Raw genomic sequence first — 19,478 nt, 5'->3', positions numbered from 1 at the left:
CAAAAATAAACACTCAAAAGACAAAACCATGACAATCAGGGAGGGAGGTTGACGGGAGGATGGAGGTAAGTTTGCTGGAAAGGTAGAGCTGGGAGTCATCCACATAGCAATGAAAATGTATCTTACATATACAGAAGATATGGCCAAGAGAGAGTAAGTAAATGATAAACAGAAGCGGCCCCAGGACCGAACCCTGGGGAACATCTGTAGGTCCAGGAAATTGATAGGATTTGAAAGATTTAAGTTGGCTGAACTAAGAGAGGTATGATTTAAACCAATCCAAGGATGTGTTGGTGGATGCCAATGGAGGCTAGTCTGAGAAGAATATGGTGAAAGATGGTGTCAAAGTTTGCTGTCAGATCAAGGAGGATTAGAATTAAAAACATTAATGAGAAACAGTCTGGAGTCAGCTGCATTGAGGAAGTCATTGGATCTGATATTAGCTGTTTTTCAAGGATTTTGGAAAGAAAGGGAAAGTTAGAAATAGGATGAAATTATTGAAATGGTTGGGGTCTTAACCAGGTTTCTTAAGTATATGAGTTATTTCAGCTGAATTAAAAGGTAAGGGAACAAGACCAGAGGTGAGGGAGGAATGTATGATGACAGTTATTAGGGATGCCAGATATGGTAAGCACAGGCTCTTGGGGTGGCTGTGGCTGAGGGGTAAAGTGGTCGTCCTCCAACCTGAAGGTCGGCGATGAATGTGTGTGTGAATGGGTGAACGTGAAACTGTACTGTAAAGCACTTTGAGTGGTCTTCATCAGACTAGAAAAGCGCTATATAAATACAAATCCATTTCTAACTGACAGGTAAATGGCTTGGATATCTGAATGAGGTCAGAAATTTCAACTGCAGAGGGAAGATTGAAACTTGATAGTGAATGAGAGAGGGACTGCGAGTACCAGAGCAGATTGACTATAGGAGGAGTCAGGAGTCAGTTGCTGGTAAATTTGGTCAACTTTGGCATTAAAGGGATAGTCACTCATTATCTACTCACCGCTATGCAGATGGAGGGGTGGCTGAAGTTATTAAGTTCACAAAACTCAGGGGTAAACCTTGTTGCAGTAGAATCCAATACAATTTAAGTCATTGGTGACCAAGACTTCAGATTAAATCAAACAATAGAAAAAACACAACATGCCTACATAGTGCTCGTGTGGTGTCATCCAAGTGGCCATGAGCCCCAACATTCATACTTGACTTGAAACTGCGCCATTTACTTCATGATTCTAGCCTAAATGTCCTCTCATATCTTCCTACGAGGGGCATTCACAAACCATCAGACAAACCATTGTGTTCACATCCGCAAGCTTAGCCACTTCACCCAGACTCGTTTTGTTAGTTCACTGGGCCTTATGGGTGGCTGCCTGAATGTATTTTTTAATATATGAAGGATAGTTTAGTAAGCCAGGTTTTCCTTTTTCCTTTTTTTGGGAACCGTCAATCAGGGAAGTAGGAACAGGGTTTAAGAAGAGGGCTTATTTATTTATTTTTTATGATTTGGCTTCACCCTTTGTCCCTTTTTTAACTGCTCACTATTGTTTTGTATGTAAATAGTTTGGTATTATTACAATAAAAGACTGCATTGCCAGATTCCATCGGCGCAGTGTTGCTTCCATTTACTCCTAGACTAAAAACTGGGTTGTTTTATCACACCCTACATCACAAATTATAGACATATCGATGTTGCAAACACCAATTAGAAGCTTTCATGGTGTACCAAGTGATTCTTGATAATGGTGCATCTTGATGTTTACCACAAGATAAGCTGAGCTGAGAACAAGGTATATCTAAAATTAGGATCACTTTAGCTGTTTGATAATGTTTTTACCCATGCAAGATAGTGTAAAGGACCTTTTTATCCTGCTATGTACTAGGATGAAACGTGTTGAAGCAGGTCATTGAGCTACCAGATTTGTTAGGACCACATCAAAGCATATTTATTGAACACATTTAAATTTGCATGAACAAATTAGTGACAAAGTGATGGTTAGTGGAATCGCATTAAGCCCTTATAATATGCCCTTAATGTGAGTGGAGTCAATTGATATTCTCAGCAAGCCTAATCAAGTGATGACTTGTTTCAATAATCCCATACCAAACTGCAGGCATTATTAAATAACTGTGATATCCTATAGAATTTTACATGATTATGTTAATATAAAAATGGGCTTCAGGCAGAAAGGTTAATACTATTTATTTTCAATCACATCATCAATCACTGGCAATTGTTTACAGTAAATCGCTGGCTGCCAGAAATCCAGATTGGTTAGTACTTGCATTTGTACTGGGCTGGCCCAGCTCCATTAGGTCGGCCTGTCTACTGGATGCATTTCAGCACATAGAGCCAAAAGCACAGCTGCAGGGGATCTTAATTTGCTATTTAGCCAGTCATCATCACAGGAAAGGATGTCTCCATGCTTCCTGAACAATCCCACACCTCGCATCTTCCTTTAGCTGTGCCAGTGCATCGATAACGTAGCATGGTGTCACCACAGTATTTATGTGTTTACTGCAATTTGACTGATTACTGCACACCTTGCCAAATTGATCACAACAGTCAGTGGTATCCTGACCTCTCCCTCCTTGACATCATTTGGAAATGCAAATTTAAAAGGTGACCAAAATTAATTTATTGAGGTGGTCTCCAGTGCCCACTGTGCGCCTGACAGCACTGTTCCCTGCAGCAATTTTACAGACACAAAAACTAAAGTCATTTGTGATGCACAGTCTAAAGATTTGATATTAAATATTTTTTATTGGTCTTAAATATTAAATCACCCAATCACCATCTGCAATACCAATTTTTCCTGCCTCCACAATGCTTGTATGCATTCGCTCAGGGTTTGCATACAGGTGATACCCTGTTTTATGTAAGCAATGGTTAGAGATGAGGCCCTGGGACATTTCCCTGTGGCCTGTGGTTTTTTTGGGGCTCGAACTGTCAACTTGACCTGCTATAAGTAGAAAAAGTTAATTGTTTCTAAGTAATCGTGAAGTCCTCATTCTAAAAATGCATGTTGCTTGGCCCGTTGTAACTACTTCAACTACCACTTCTGCTTCAGAATTATTCCTTGACATTAGTGAACCAGGGTCTACAATAATCCTTGTATGGATTTATCTGCAGAGAAGAATCATGTGTGGTTTATGTATACGTTTGAATGATTAACTGAAATGCATTACATGTCAGCTATTATATGTCAGCTCTTTCAGAGGTCTGTTAAGCAATCAACAAAATCTTCAGACCCAAGTTCACAACCTGTCAAAATAAAAGCTCTGTAATTCCACTCCGTAAAAAGCATTGTTATAATTTATTTAATTGTATTTATTTGTATTTATACTGAAGGAACCGTTTGTCCACATGGTACCAAACGGGTCACTGCACTTTCACTGCACTTTTTCACATACAAACATGCATTTGAAGCCATTTGGATGAACAGTTTGCGAGACCTGCATTCCACGTATAGACTGGCAGACAGACAGAGAGACAGACATTTTTGGAATTCATATGCAGATAGTGGGTCCACTATGAGCGTTATGCAACCCAACATTTGTCAAGAAGTGGTGAGGTCAGCAGAGCATATAGCCTGTATATATAAACAGGAGTCTTCATATGTAATAAAGATACCACCCTTACCTGAGCGAATGTGTCTGTTTGTATGTGTGTGTGTGTGTGTGTGTGTCTGTGTGTGTGTGTGTGTGTGTGTGTGTGTGTGTGTGTGTGTGTGTGTGTGTGTGTGTGTGTGTGTGTGTGTGTGTGTGTGTTTCCTAGGCAGGCCAGAGAGATTGTTCTGAAGTATGAGGGCCGACTGACCAGAACCAGGGGCTACCAGACTGCAGGAGCAGATGTACGTACATACTATTCATTCAGTGTCATCAACTCTCACATTTCTTCAAAAATGTACTAATACATAATATTATACCATATAATAATATACAATACTAATACTACAGCAGGACTCCCATATAAATAGGAGTATTCGACCGGAACACTACTCATTCACTTTAAAAGTGGTGACATCATGCGCTGCCGAACTGCTTTGCGATTCTGTCACGTATCATATTTTTCAACATTTTGTTTTTTAACTTTTATTTTCTTCCCTGCATCTGTAAAAACCAAGGAAACAAACTGACTTTGACCTTAAGTGACTGGATGCTAGCTGATCCGGGGGTGACTCCTGAATAGGTTCTTCATTGTTAATAGGTTTTTCAATACTTCTTGCACTCCTGAGAGCTTTTGTAGATCTACTCAGCACAGTGGCCATGTCCTGCCAAGGGATGGCCAAGGCACACTATGAAAGGAACCTATCCTGTCCAATTCTAAAGCAGCCACAGAGTCAGTTTTTATTAACAACACAGCAAAGAGGGATCAGAACAGAGTAATCAGGATCATAACAGCGGTGCAAACATGAAACTAGAAGGGCACTCTGAGAAGGTATACCTCCATCAAGACTAATGCCCTATCTCACCATGTCGAAGCAGTGCTTCCATTTATTATAGACTGTGGCGGCACACCAAATTCAAATTTGTCCTGCCACACTTTTATATTGAATGAAAAAAATTCACAGTTCTCATATTAACGTAAGAGATCTCTACACTGGTGTAGCTGTGTGCAGCACTTTTATGCTGTCACAGCCGTAACAGTCAAACCTCATAGTTTCGGCTGCAGTTGTGCATGTACCTGCCAGTAGCATGTAATGTAGTTCTTTCTATCATTTGCACTGAAAATGTAATGGTTTCTTTCCTGACCTCTACGGCATCCTGCTACAAAGTTCTGTGTTAATCCATCTGGATGATAACATAACCTCTCAGTGGACATACCAACAAAGATGGCTCTGCTCTGACTCTACTGACATCTTCTTTCCTACAGTGTGCCACAGTGGACAACTTCAGTGTAACATGTGCTCTGTACTGTAGGGCCACAACTCTGTGTACTCTGTCTGAGTCTGTGCTGAGAGGAGCATCTTAGTGTCATTTCACTGCACTGCAGTAACTTGACCATGCAGAGCCAGAATAATAAAACATGTTGGATTTCTTTTGTACAGCCTGCTGAGTTCAGATTTTTACTAAGCTTATGTGTTGAACAAACAGAAACACACACACAAACACTGCAAATCTGTATGTCTGTATTACATACAGACATATGGGATGGGCAGAGAGAAAGAGCTGTGCAACTGCACCACAGCAGCATGAGTGAATTTATAGCCTGTTGTTATAGCTCAGTCTAATTAAAATGTTCAGGCTGCTCAAGCTCCATTAGAATAAATTGACTTTTAGTGAGCGGTGTGCTGATATGGTATTAATTCTACAGTTTGGCTCGCAGTCAATCAACAATCAGAGTCATTGGTCTGCCTGACCTTATCTTAATTAATAACCATTTCAGTTCTGATTGTATCATCAAACATAATCACAAAACAAATGTCAACATCTTACATTGTTATTAATCTCTGTCACCATGTTTTTTTTAATCATTGCTTCAAGTCTATATAGTTATTAGATATGAGTAATGGAATAGATAATAATGTGCTGTCAGAAGTGTCTCAGTGCGTCTTTACACCTGTTTTTAAAATTTTCTTTTTTTTTTTAACACTGGTCCTATTACTATTTCTTTTGCAGCTGCTGAAGAAACTTTCCCGTGTACTGTACAACATTGTGGTTCTGTTTATTCCCTGGGAAGTGAGGATCAAGAAAATTGAAAGTGAGTTGTTGGCGGTGGCTGAGGGGGAGAGTTGTTGTCCTCTAACCTGAAGGTCGTCAGTTCGATCCCTAGTTCGTGAAAAAATGAGAAGCAGGATTTCCCCCAATGTTTTGTTTCAATGATGCCTCTCATCAAAATGTACTGGTACAGAGAGACTGTTTCACAGGCCAGAGAGACACATGGGAAGAGGATGTAGAGTGAAGCTCATGAAGGAGAGACAGACTCAGCTAAACCAAAAAGCTGGATGCCAGCAGTTACTGCTGGCAAGTTTGAGTTCTGAATTCATGTTGGTGCCCGTTCTGAAATACAATGTTGAAGCCTGACTGGTTTGTCTCTGGCTGATGTGGGGAGACCCTGTTGGCATCGACATGTGCCACAGACACATTTAACATATACAATGCACATCAAAGAAAAAAGTCTTCATTTTCAAAATGTGTAAAGTGCATTGCAACTAATACTTCAAACCGTAGTAACCATTTCAACAGTAACAAAACAAGCCAACCCTCTCAGCCTTCATAATAAAGTGCAACTTATGGCATAAGGTTGTCCTTGTGCCGGTTTGTATTTAACATGAGGCTCCTTGTGAGAGGGCTGATGATTAACAAGGCCTTGTGGTGGTCGAGACATTTCAGAGTTTTGTCGAGCTACAGAGGGAAGCTGAGCCAGGTGGCGTTCCAGATCTTTCCATCACTCAGTAAGAAAGTGTTTGGGCCTACTCTGTTTCTTGTGTTTTGAGGTGCGCCCTCTAACTGTGGGCAGTGTAATTACAATTAGAAGTCAAATGTATTCATAAATGATATGCCTGCTTCCAACACCTGCCGAAACCAACGGCCAAACCAAAAATGTATTGATATCTGGAAATCAACACGTGATGAACATGTCTTGAACTTGGGACAATTTTTTGTATTCATAAATATGGCCATCGTATGTTTTGTAAGTTGCATTAGAGCCGATTATTTTCATTAAAATAAGATTGCATGCCATTGAAGGACTGTATGTAAAGTGTTTACAAAATGTATGTTTTTCTGTCTCTTTGAGGTCACTTTGGGTCGGGCGTGGCTTCCTACTTTATCTTCTTGCGCTGGTTGTTTGGGATCAACATAGTCCTCACCATCATGACTGGAGCCTTCATTGTTCTACCAGAGGTCAGCATGTGTCTGATGCTACATCCTATATGAACAAACAAGTATAATTCTGCCCGTCATATATTGATTATTGTAAAAAAGGATTTACTGGTTTGTGTTTTATGTCAAGAGCAGTCCCTCCATTTTCTTTAAATTCTATTCACAACAGTGTGAACATGTAACTATAGATTCCTCTTTGCGCGATTAATACCTTTCACACCTGTATTACAATAGGTTTTGAGTGATCAGACTATTATCTGATAGAGCTGCACCACATGAAAGTACAGATATATATGCGAAAGAGACACATATATACCTGTCAGATGTGTAAATACTCTTTTCCACAACAAAATCCCATGAACTGTAACAGTGAGTCAACTTGGCCTCGTTTAACATGAGTCATATACAAATCCCCAAAATCCATACACACACATTCATAAATATACACATACACATAATATATACATTTAGAACTGTAGAGGTATACTCTGACTGAAAGAAGTCAGATTCTGATTCTAATTGGCCTAACTACCTCCAGGGGTGGTCAGGTATGAATTGTGACCACAGTAAAAATCAGCTTAATGCAATTAACATTGCCTATTCACATAACAACTATGTGGGTGGACATACATAATCATGGCTAGTCAGTCAAGAGCCATGAGGACTCGGGTCCCTGCTCAGTCTTCAGTCTTAAGCTACTGCTTCAAAAGCAAAACAAACAAACTAACAACAGCAACAGTAGCGTTGCTTCTATCTGTATTTTCTTTTTTTTAGTACCTGCCAATGAATTTCCAGCTGTAAATTATTGATTTGGATATGTAGAGTGGGGGGAAGCTGAATGCAGGAAGTATAGGCAGAAACTTCATCTAATATGATATATGTTCAAGCAGTTCATCTTTTCGTCTTTCATCAAAAAAAGAACAGCAAATAAACAAACATGATGCAATTTTAAATTAAAAAAAAAAGTTTGGGTTTACAAATTAATTTTCGCAACTTTATATATGAGATTGATGAGAGAAAAAAGGCGGACAGCTGACACTGAGAGTAAACATTGCTACATAAAATGGTTAATGGTCTGTGTAATGAGGGATTGGGGGTTTGAACCAAGCTTCTATTTAAGCCTATGAAATATCTGACAGGAAAATGAAAAAGAGGAAAGTGCCTCGTCGGGAACGAGGCACTTTGTGAATGAATAATTTGCCAGTAGCTTCAGATTAGTTTGTTTAACTGTCAGTGTATATTTAAAATATTAAATGTATAAATTAATCAATGTGTATGCAACATAGATAAATGGCTTAAATGTACAGTTATTTTTATTAACACTTGGAGCACTGTATATTTAACCATATTCTTTCTTGCCTCTACCTCATGGATATGTTTGGTTCATATAATCATTAGTGCTGATTAGAGCATCCATATTTCCTCATATTTGGGTATGTAGCCTGGGGATTTTCCAGCAGCCCCAGCTAAAGTATAAACTGTAGACCGGAACAAAAGGTGGTACAGGATTTATGTTTGTCTCTGAAGTGGAGACACCAGCAATTTCCACAGACATGACTTATCACATCATTCCCCATACCTAATTTTATCACTATGTGTATTTCTTCTACACCTCTACCTCTCTCCCTCCTGCGTTTGTTTGGACTTACTCTCCACTGTCTTCTTTTTTACGTCCAACCTTTATCTCACCTCTGCTTAGTGAGAAATATCATCCGACATCCAACATAATGACATTGTGTCAAGCTTGTGTCGTTTGGCTGATTGTGTTACCAAGTGGAAATGTAGGGTCAGTCCACTGAAGATATTCTCCTTTTGTACAACTTCGGACAAGGAGGTTTTGTTTTCATCTGAGTTTCTTTGTTTGTTAACAGGATTACGCAAAAACTACAGACAGATACCACAAAACTTGCTGCACTAGGGGTCAGGGAAAAACCCATTTCTCTTTGGTAACGATAAAGGATTCCCCCCCCCCCCCACTTTTTTAACATTGTGAGTTTCACCTATGCATTGACAGAAAAAAATGATGATGTGTGAATCTTAATGAAACAATTCAGACATATTGGTCTCAGTGAGAGTGTGTAATTTTATGAGATTCAAATAAGAATCAGAAGTTAGTGGATTAAAATGGGGTTTCATAGGGGTGTAGGTCTTTTTCAGTTTATTGTATGTTAACAAATAATGTTAGAAACTAGTAATTACAACCAATGTGAAGCTGAGAAATGCAATGTGGCTTTAGATATAAGACTTGTTTTAATCTAAGGGCACTGTTGGGCTACGGCCGAGGTGCAAGTTAGTTTCCTACACCTTCTGCGTTCATGTCCGTTTTAGGGCCCAGGGCCTTGTTAAATTATTTTCAGGATGACTTTTTGTATATATTAGGTATAACCATTGCAGAGGTTAACACTGTTGTCTCATAGAGATAAGGTTTAAGAATGATTGGCTGAACAAGGCTTTCCTGTGTAGACTTTGTGTGTGTGACTCCCTGTGTCAGTGTGGGTTTTCTCAGAGTTATTCAAGACTCTAAATTGCTCTTAGATATAAGAGTTAATGTTTAGTTGTCTCTGTAACTTAGAGCTGTCTGGATAAAAAAAATTCGATTTATAATATGGAGTTTTATTATTCACCCAAACACTGTCTACATCAGTGAATCCACACTGCAGGTCATCTCATGCACTTTCCAGGCTGTCAAAAAGAAACACTGCAGCAGAACTTGTTTTGTATTTTAGGTTGGAGACGTCCACATCACACACCAGAATGTTGCAAACTCCAGTGGTAACTGCTTTGAATCGTGAACATATGGACATTAAATAGTTAAATGAGGGTGATTTATCTGTGCCCACTCTTTCTTATGCTGTGATTAGTGAAATACGAACATTTTATGACTCACACGTAGGGATGGGACTTTACAGGAGTTTTCATGTTTGAATATTCATAACGTTATTGAAAAATTATTCGAATATTCATGACCCCCCCCCCCCCATTGTTTTTCCCCCACCCATAACCCCCACACGCATTAAGGTCAAACACGCACACAACAGGACTGATATTTCTCAAAAATTCATTAAGGAAATACGCCATTTTGTAGTCAAGTTTGAATTTTCACAGCGCATTATGCCATCCGACGGATTTTAACAGGTAGCAATTGCAACGCATCACTGCCTGGCTACAGCATAGACCTTTGAAAAATTAATAAATAATAATAACATTGGAAAATAATTTTGAAAAAGAAATAAACACGGTCTAATGACTTTCATCCATCCTTTTAAACGTCAGGCTTCCCGACGCTAGTGGCAGCCTAATTATTTGACAATTGAGTTTTAACTTAGCCTACGCTACTTAACGTAAAACTATGAGCAAGTTGACTGGTCATCAGACTGGACACAAATACAAAAGAATAATAACAAAACATGGCTTAATGCCAAATTAGATCATTGTTTTAAACTGACAGTCATGGCAACTTATTAGCGAGATGTAGGCTATAGCTACCTTACAGGCTAGCCTACTAGAGGCTCTGAGAAATGGCTTACAACCATCAGGCTATTAAACAACTGCCTGCATGGATTGCCTGGGCATACATTACCTATCACAGGCCCATCTTTGTGTTCTTGTTCATGAAAATCAACATATTCACATGTTCTGGGGTAAGACGTGTGCGCAGTCGATCCACTGTCTGTCCGCAACATACCGGAAGATGTTGTTCTCATAATGCGCGGGACTAGAACGATTATTCATTAGGCTTGGATTTTTATTCGAATAAATTCTTAATGACAAATATTCGAATATTCATTACCAACCCTACTCACAGGTGATGCGGTTGGTTTCTATGTGTGTTTGATAAATAAAGGCAATTGTTTTTCTCTCCTAACATAGAAAAGAGCTTAAATGTATTAATCATAATAATACTTGAAATTGTTCTATTTGTGTGAACTAGCTGCTGGCTGGAGCATCATTTGGAACCACAAGGAGTAAAACTATTCCCAAGGAGCATCTGGCCTCAGCCCAGGACTTGGACACCATCTGGTCTCTTGGGGCAAGCCTCTCTCTCCTTTTATTATTTTGTCAATAACATATTACAAACAGACAGAATGAGCCATTATTCAAACATTACTTTATTGCCTCCTGGCCCTTATTACCCATTTAACCTCCTCCACTTTCACAGTTAGAATAGTAATATTATTTATTATCATTATTCAATCATTACGAAAATCCCTTTATACAATTAAATTAAGACCAATAATGAATCATACTCTGGACGTAGTTGACCTTCATGTCATGTCATCATATGCTGTACCTCCTTGTGATTGTTGTGAACATGTGTTGTATCCGTGGATCTCCACAGGGCTACCTGCAGTACTCTGTATTATTCTATGGTTACTATGGCAGAGTGAGAAAAATTGGCAGTGCTGGGTACCGGTTACCCCTCGCCTACTTCCTGGTGGGGATGGCTGTCTTTGCCTACAGTTTCATCATTCTGTTAAGAAGGTAATCATCCTGCTCTTTGCAACTTACTCTGATGTGGTCATGATTATATGACAGGTCTGATTTATATCAGATTATTTAGTGTGTTGTGTGTCACACTCACTGAAAGGAGGTAGTTGCTGACAGCAGCATAATCAGCAATCAGAAATAAATTAGATAGTCTAATGACCAGGCTGCACCAGCATTGAATGTAAAATAATAAAGTAGTGAAATCATTTATTTTAAATGGATCACTGCAAACATCAGATCTGCTCATAGCACAGGAGTGAGGAGTGGCTTTGTCCTGGAAAAATAAAATTTAAGTCAATAATGTATTTCTGAAACAACATGAATATTCTGTATGCATATACATATTTGTTTCTCTTGGGATCAACTATGTCCACAAATTCTTTGACAACAAAGCCATGATCCTGTTCTGAAGTGTTGGACTGGTCAACTGATTGGATACCTGGTTACATCACTATCCTAAACATATCACCTGCCCTAATTTTGCAGAATGGCCAAGAACTCTCGTCTGAGTTTGGCCAGTGCCTCTGATGAGAACTTCACGTTTTGCTGGAGGGTTTTCTGTGCCTGGGATTACTTGATAGGAAACCCAGAAGCTGCAGAAAGCAAGGGAGCCGCCATTGTCAACAACATCAGGGTCAGAAAAACCTAAAGACACATAAACTACATACTCAGTGAAATGAACATATGTAGGTACTTCTACATATAAATTGAATCACCTTTCACACAGTTACTCTTATATTTTAGATTTTATACACTATGACTGTCAGCAGTTTTCCATAAAACAAAATAAAAAAAAATGTTTTCCTGCACAGGAGGCCATTGTCGAGGAGCAAGAAAAGAAGAAGGACACAAGTTTGTAGGTGTATTTATTTTATTTGGGGTTTTTGCATGATTTTTGCACTTGCTCTTGAGTAGTGACTTCATCAGCCTCGGTGCTTCTATCCCCTTTAATCAGTCCTGCTAATTTACAGCACCCAGCATGTGTATACACTTTTCCCACACATCACAGCTAAAGTTAAAAGCTTTGACAAAAGGTATGAAAATAATTCTTGTTTAATTAATAACACATTTTATGATAAAACTATACATTCAAAAATGTCTTTACAAATGTATTAATAAATCTTTAAATGAACGAATTAAACCACTGATGGATTAATATTTCATTCATAAATAATAATAATTTATTAATAAAATGATTCATTACTATTTATGTGCGACAAGTCCGTCAGGATGAGTGGAGTAGATGATTATGTGAAAGTAAAATATGTGCAGCACTGTTGTTTGGTTCCAATGCTCTGACCTCATCACCACCCACATAAAGGAACAATATCTGCCCCCTCTACTAAGGTGGGGTAGAGGTGGGGCTTTGAAATCTTATTTGAACAGGGAACTTTCAGGTTCTCATGGATGAAATGTGTGCTCTAAATCCAATCATTGTGTTTCTGTGTGTTTTAAGGGCAGTTCTGATTAGTCTGCGTATCTTAGCCAACATCCTGGTGCTGCTGTCTCTGGCTGGCAGCATCTACATCATCTACTTTGTGGTGGACCGTTCTCAGAAGCTGGAGCAGGAGAAGCCTGAGCTGACGCTGTGGGAGAAGAATGAGGTAGCAGAGCAGAGCGGACATCATCATCCCCAGCATCATTAGGTTGATTAGATTATCCAGCATATAATACACTTCCAAGAAATCAATGACAGTTGAGAAGCTTCCATCTGTCAGTGTCATCTTTACATTTACTTCAAAGAACCTGCTCTTCAATCAACCTGCTGTTCTATCATACATGCATTTACACAAACACACATACATATGTACACATACTGTACTTACATATGTTGAAATAAATACATACACCATACATAGGTATAAACATACATACAAACATACATACATTACATAGAGATTTCTGAGCATGAAAACTTGTCCAGGAAGAAATGTGTACAATGTTATTAGTGAAGTATTCTTAATTTAAATAAGGTCAGGGATGGAAAAGTTGTTGCTCTGCTTCATTGTAAACATTAACAACATTATCAGTGACACATGGACATATGCACTGCACTTCACCGCAGTGGAGGTTCCTCTTGTCTGTTTAATCTTGATATGTTTTTTTGCCGTGTTGTTCGGGATATGAACTGATAGATAGACAAGAAGAAATCGTCTTTTCTGTGCTATTCATCATTAAGTTTGAAATCTGTCTTGATGTAGGAATGCGGAACTCAATGATGCAAAATAAACAAAATAACGAATAAATCCATTCAAATGAATTGAACTGAAAGTAACAAACCTGTTTTGAAAATGTCAGGAGTAGAGAGCACAGATATTTTGTTAAAATGTAGGCTAGCAAGTAAAAGTAACAAGTTGGCAGAAAAAAAATCATTTCTCAAGTAAAGAACAGACACCTGAAAATTTTCTTAAGTACTGTAACAAAATATTTCTACTTCGTTAATTCCCATCTCTTCCAATAGTTTCCTTGAAAATCTGTCAGTAGTTTTTGTGTAATCTTGTTTACAAACAAATATTTAAACTAACCAACAATCAAAAAGACGGGGGAAAAACACAGGCTCCTTGAGGTAGAAAATTAGGACTTTCCAAACTGTGGTGAATCTCCTCTAAATGAAGGATACTGGACTAACTAATGTTGGTGTCTCTCATGTCAAATCTGTTCAGGTGAGTGTGGTCGTTTCTCTCATCACCATGATTGCTCCGTCTGCCTTTGAACTTGTGGCTCAGCTGGAGATGTACCACCCACGAACCTCGCTGCGATTCCAGCTGGCCAGGTGCTCCAACATCCAGACACAGATCATTCATTGACACACAATATCATATATTACAGGCCCTACTGAACATTAATCATATCTTCATGTGTTTACAGAGTGCTGGTTTTATACCTGGGCAATCTCTACAGCCTAATTATTGCCCTTCTTGATAAAGTCAACAGTATGAGCTCTGCTGTGAGTATAGAAACCCTGGGGCATATTTTCTATGTTCTGGCAATCATTTTTTCACTTATGCTAAAAAAAACTGCACTCATGAGATGTGGCTGTAATGTTAACGCATTCAGTGGGGGCAGCAGTTTGATCACATGGTGGTTTTACACTTCCACAAGCCAGTCAAGTTGAAATTTAAACTCATATCCTGTGAAGACTTGGAAGGAACTTAATAAAAGGTATCAGGGGGATTTTTTCATGGTATAAATTCCTAAGTTATGGCCAAAATATTATTTTGTTTTCACTGCCACCTTGACCTTTGTCCATATGAATTGATTCATTGTGTCAGGATTGGGTCCAATTGAATGTATGTGGCAAAATTGAAGAGATTTCTTCACAGCGTTAATCTGGCCATTTTCAGACATGACCTTCGGTTAAAAGAATTGGTAACAGAGTTTACCCGTAGTCTGCCTTTCATTCATGCACACTGCAGCATGAGGTTCTCTGCACAGATGCGTTCACAACACCAACAAATCCTCATTATTTAGGCGGGAGCTAGAGCAGCCGAGGGCAGCAGACAGAGGCAGGTAGTGACGTATTAAATCCATTGCTTTTTCACCGGGAGATTTTTTTCCTAATTATTTTCTTTTAACACACAAACACACATTATGTAATCAAACTAAGTTTAACATTTTTATATAGGCTTTTTTGTCTCAGGGAGGGGGGGGGGCAACAGTGCCCCATATTAGCTGCCACCACTACTTTAAACTACAAAAATCCAATGTGATTACATACAAAAACCCTGACTACAGTCTAACCTATGACTAATTAATATAAGGGAAACCATGTTACACTGTATGATTTAATTTGATAATACTGTAGATAATGATTTTCACTTTTTCTTAGGGAGAGATGAGATTATGTGTAATCTCATATCTGTGTGTTAAGTGCAAAGCTGTAGTTGGGACATTGTTAGCTAAGCATAAAGACAAAAAGCTAGTCTGTCAAAATTCCAAGTACACCAGTATACACCCTAACACCTTGTCTCAACCTCTGCATTGACTTATATGCCTAATCGACAGATTTGTCTATGTTACTGATTTTGCTTCTCAAAGTTGCTATCACAGGCCAGACTGTTTTTGGTACCTTGTTTGTTATCCAGGTTCAAGTGAGCACAGGTAACTGGTCTGACTCCAGTTCGTTCCTGGCCACCATCTCTCAGCCCGAGATAGACAGCCTCTCTACCCTGGTGTCTGAGATCTCTTTGTCTGAACATCGCAACAGCACCTTAGCGACCATCGCCACGGTGCTGGAAGTCACCAACAGCAGCCGGAGTGTCTCTGGGACTGTCCCCAACCGGACAGCTCTGTTTGAGAGGAACACCCGCTCCCAGCAGGACCCATGCTGGGAGACCTACGTTGGACAGGTTTTGTCTTCTGATCATTACACACCATATTTCATCCATGTGGTTAATCTCACTTTTCATCAACAGAAAGTAGGACCTATGCTAGGAAGACTTTATCTAAAGTGACTTTATTTAAAGAACGATTTAATGGTAAATGGTTTTGTATTTATATCAATGCTGCCTTTAAAATGAAGATGTTTGCTGTACACAGACAGATTACACACCGTCTCTTGTGATCTGAATGTGCTCTCTTGTCAAAATGCTATTTCAGTGACTTTGATCTGATTGGTTATGCAATTCCTTTACTTTAGCAGGTTTTAGCTCCAAATTTGACCTGCTAACGATAAGTAAATGTGCTTCAGGTCTGATTCACTGAGCTAAAGATTCCCACCAAAAATATAGACGTGAGGAAAAATTGCTTTATCGGTCCGTAAATTATGAACCAAACAGAAGCTCTTAGGCTTGAGTGGCTAATAATGAGATGAACAGCACATTGTTTACATATGTATATGATGTGACATGCGTTTGTCTGTTTTGTGTCACCAGGAGATGCTGAAGCTGTCCATCATCGACATGATATTCACTGTGGCCAGTATTCTGCTTATCGACTTCATCAGAGGTTTGGTGGTCCGCTACCTGAGCGACTGCTGCTGCTGGGATTTAGAGAGCAAGTTTGTAAGTTGTGAAGTTTTGTGTTTTAAAGTTCTGTCATTATTCAGTTACCAGACTAAAAAGTTTAACTTAGTTTTTTCGTGCAGAATAAGTAAATTACATACTTTTAGGGAGTATTAGAGGTGCTGGTAGGCAGGCTAACTGGTGCACCTTGCTTCAAATCTACATTCGAAAAAGTGTCATACACAAGGAGAATACATGTAAATAACACATTAATACAATGGAAACACAAATGAAATTATAGTCAGATCTATTCTCACCCTAATGATAGGACAGTTTTACTATATAAAAAAAAACTTTTCTAGTCTGGATAATGTGTTTGTAGCCCTCGTATTTTTCTAATATAACAGTTTGATCCTCGTTGTGAAATGTGTATACTCTGCTGTACATGTCCATGTCTATGATTGGTCATAAACAGTAAACACTGCCCCCTTTATGTGCACGTGCCATATTTAGAGTAGGAAAACCTGGGTTGACTTACCGAGTTGATCGCATTGTGAGTTCAGCTGGATAACTTGAACTAGTACAGGTCCCAGATCACAACATAGACTTCAATGCCTGAAGTGTGTACTGATGTATTTGTCCCTTTTAGAGTTAACATCAATGCACATGTCTAGTACTAACATTACGTTTAACTCTGCTTGAAACACGAATGGCTCCGGGAACGTATAACATTAGTGTGAGCCCATGTGAAGTGGATGTCCTGGCCCTGGTGGTGGGGACAAAATTCAAGATGAAGCTGGAGTATCTTGCTGTATTAAGCACTCAAGCTGTTATTTAGTGTTTACTTATTGTAGTAGGGTAAGGGTTTATTAATTTTTGTATATATATAAGTAACCTATACTTTCATTTGCAATTTTTTACTCCTATCCGAAAAAACCTGGCCCTGCACAGGGATTTTTGTCAAAGTAGACTGCCTTTCTTCAGCAAATACCACGTTCAGTTCCCTTTTTAATTTCTGTCCCATTCTGTCTGATGCTAATAATGTCTTCAATGTCTTTTTTCCTACAAGGTGTTGAACAGAAACACATTGGCCTGTGGATTAGACGACACTGATTATAGAACAAACTCTGGACTCAGAACTCTTTAATGTTTGCTCCGAAGGAATGTTCTCCTGAGTGACTTTTAATTATCTTCTCTCTTTTAGCTTAAAAACGTGAAAAGAGCCGACATGTTAAACTGGATGAACCAAATTCTTTCATTGTAACATACTCTGACGAAAAAAAATTGTTATAATACATCATTTTAGAAACATTTTCTCTAGAACTCAGGAAACTTTAGGGTCGTCACAACAATTTCAATTAACAGTGTCAACTTTGCATTTAAATTCTGCTTGGGTACAGAAAAAAATATGTTTGCTTTGGTAAGCTCATATGCTCCTAGCTGTACCATAGTTCAATTTTTTCTTATCCTGAGAGTTTTTTTTCTAACCATGCCACAAATACTGAGGAAATTATGCTTTGACATGGACCTGTTTTAATATCTTAAAGATTAATGTTTAAATCAACGACATAGTTCACCACACTCATGCTTTTTTCTGTTTTCCTCAGCCTGAATATGGAGAATTCAAAATAGCTGAGAACGTCTTGCATCTGATTTACAACCAAGGAATGATCTGGTAGGTCTGAAAAATGAGGACATCTTTCCAGACAGTTTTACTATATCAGCACTACCTTGTCATGGTGTCTGTAATAGAGGATCTAATTCAGCATTAATAGTATGGCTTCTGCTGGTATGTCTCCCTGACCCTATTTAAAGGACTGTGGCCCTCTATGATCTCTTCATTACACCTCTGTGTCTGGATAAACTGTATTTCCTGAGCTCATTTCAGAGACGTCGTCTTGCAACAATGAACACAATGAAATGAAACAATGAGCCACTGGATATAATGGGTTTTATATGGACTGTGACCCCAGCGAGTGTGAGTGTGTGTGTACTGACTTTTGTAATCCTTCCACCCAGGATGGGAGCGTTTTTCTCTCCCTGTCTTCCTGCCTTCAATGTGTTGAAGCTGATTGGTCTGATGTATCTGAGGAGCTGGGCCGTCCTCACCTGTAATGTTCCACATCAGCAGGTGTTCCGAGCCTCTAGGTCGGAACAGACACACACACACACATACATTTTGCTGTTTTGGGGTTGTATTTGATTATATTTGAAATAGTTTCTTTTTTCTGTTTCTGGTCACACCAAAAGATTTTTACTTTTCGAATATAAGGTTTACCCCTATTGCACAGCATCTTACCTAAACTGCATGCAGGTTACTGCAGATAAATTAAGAAATCATATAAATAAATATTAATATAATTAGTCTGAACTTTACTGACACAAACAGACATTGCAAGTAGGATTATGTGATTATGTTTATTTCTCCATAAGAGTGCAAGAGACATTTTAGTCTCAGTTCCAATTTCCCGTAAAGTCAAATTATGTAAATACCTAACCCTATCACACAACCAGTTGTGACTGGACGGAAAGGTTACTAAATATTATTGTTAATATTATTATTATTATAATTGTGTTCTCTGTGCCTTGTGGCCTTATTTTCAGATGAATTTACTAGATTATATTCCTAGATCAGCAGAGCTTTTCAGGAGCTACATGTGTCACAATGATAAAGTCATAATGTATAGTATTAAGGGGAAATTCTAAGGTCTAGAATTAAATTTGCACAATAATTTCTAATAATGTGGTTATTAATGTCATTAAATCCAAGGTTTTTTAAGAATAAAATATGTTTAGTGTTATGAGAAACAGTAGAGCTACCTGTATAATAAGCCTCTATAAGCAGCCTTATATTCAGTATATTTAAATCTCAACTATAGCTTTATGCTCACAATATTTAGACATTTTTTATCAAATTTTGACATCAGGGGAGCTGCAGTTTGGCTGAATAAAAAGCTTGGTAACGTTTGAATTTCAACCAATCATCATTATGGTCAATATGATCTATATGGGGTAGAATAAAGATTTATTTAGAATCTGTAGTCTATATAATCCCTGCTAGATGCTGAAGAGAAGAGCGTGTTTCAGTGTTACTTGAACTAAATGCTCTTGGAGCCTGTATAATCTCAATATTAAATGTGGTTTTATCATATAATTGTTAGTTGTCAGTAGTTTTGGCCGGTCTATTATTTGAGTGACATTGACATATGAACCATCGGACAATGA

At 38.5% G+C, this 19,478-nt stretch overlaps 1 protein-coding gene across 1 annotated transcript in view; it reads left to right on the top strand.

Annotated features, from left to right (window-relative positions):
- Positions 1-19,478, top strand: part of LOC132999013 (transmembrane channel-like protein 3) — a 34,048-nt gene that overhangs the window by 8,445 nt on the left and 6,125 nt on the right. The window contains exons 3-16 of the mRNA XM_061068782.1: positions 3,773-3,848; positions 5,617-5,698; positions 6,737-6,843; positions 10,754-10,852; positions 11,162-11,304; positions 11,797-11,944; positions 12,123-12,166; positions 12,767-12,914; positions 13,974-14,083; positions 14,179-14,257; positions 15,396-15,659; positions 16,185-16,313; positions 17,861-17,928; positions 18,273-18,401. Of these exons, the coding sequence (XP_060924765.1) occupies positions 3,773-3,848; positions 5,617-5,698; positions 6,737-6,843; positions 10,754-10,852; positions 11,162-11,304; positions 11,797-11,944; positions 12,123-12,166; positions 12,767-12,914; positions 13,974-14,083; positions 14,179-14,257; positions 15,396-15,659; positions 16,185-16,313; positions 17,861-17,928; positions 18,273-18,401 (1,626 nt within the window). The remainder of the gene's footprint in view (positions 1-3,772; positions 3,849-5,616; positions 5,699-6,736; positions 6,844-10,753; positions 10,853-11,161; positions 11,305-11,796; positions 11,945-12,122; positions 12,167-12,766; positions 12,915-13,973; positions 14,084-14,178; positions 14,258-15,395; positions 15,660-16,184; positions 16,314-17,860; positions 17,929-18,272; positions 18,402-19,478) is intronic.

The sequence above is a fragment of the Limanda limanda genome, chromosome 3 (assembly GCF_963576545.1).
Source record: "Limanda limanda chromosome 3, fLimLim1.1, whole genome shotgun sequence".
NCBI classification, from domain to species: Eukaryota; Metazoa; Chordata; class Actinopteri; order Pleuronectiformes; family Pleuronectidae; genus Limanda; species Limanda limanda.
This window is presented reverse-complemented; position numbering and strand designations above follow the sequence as displayed.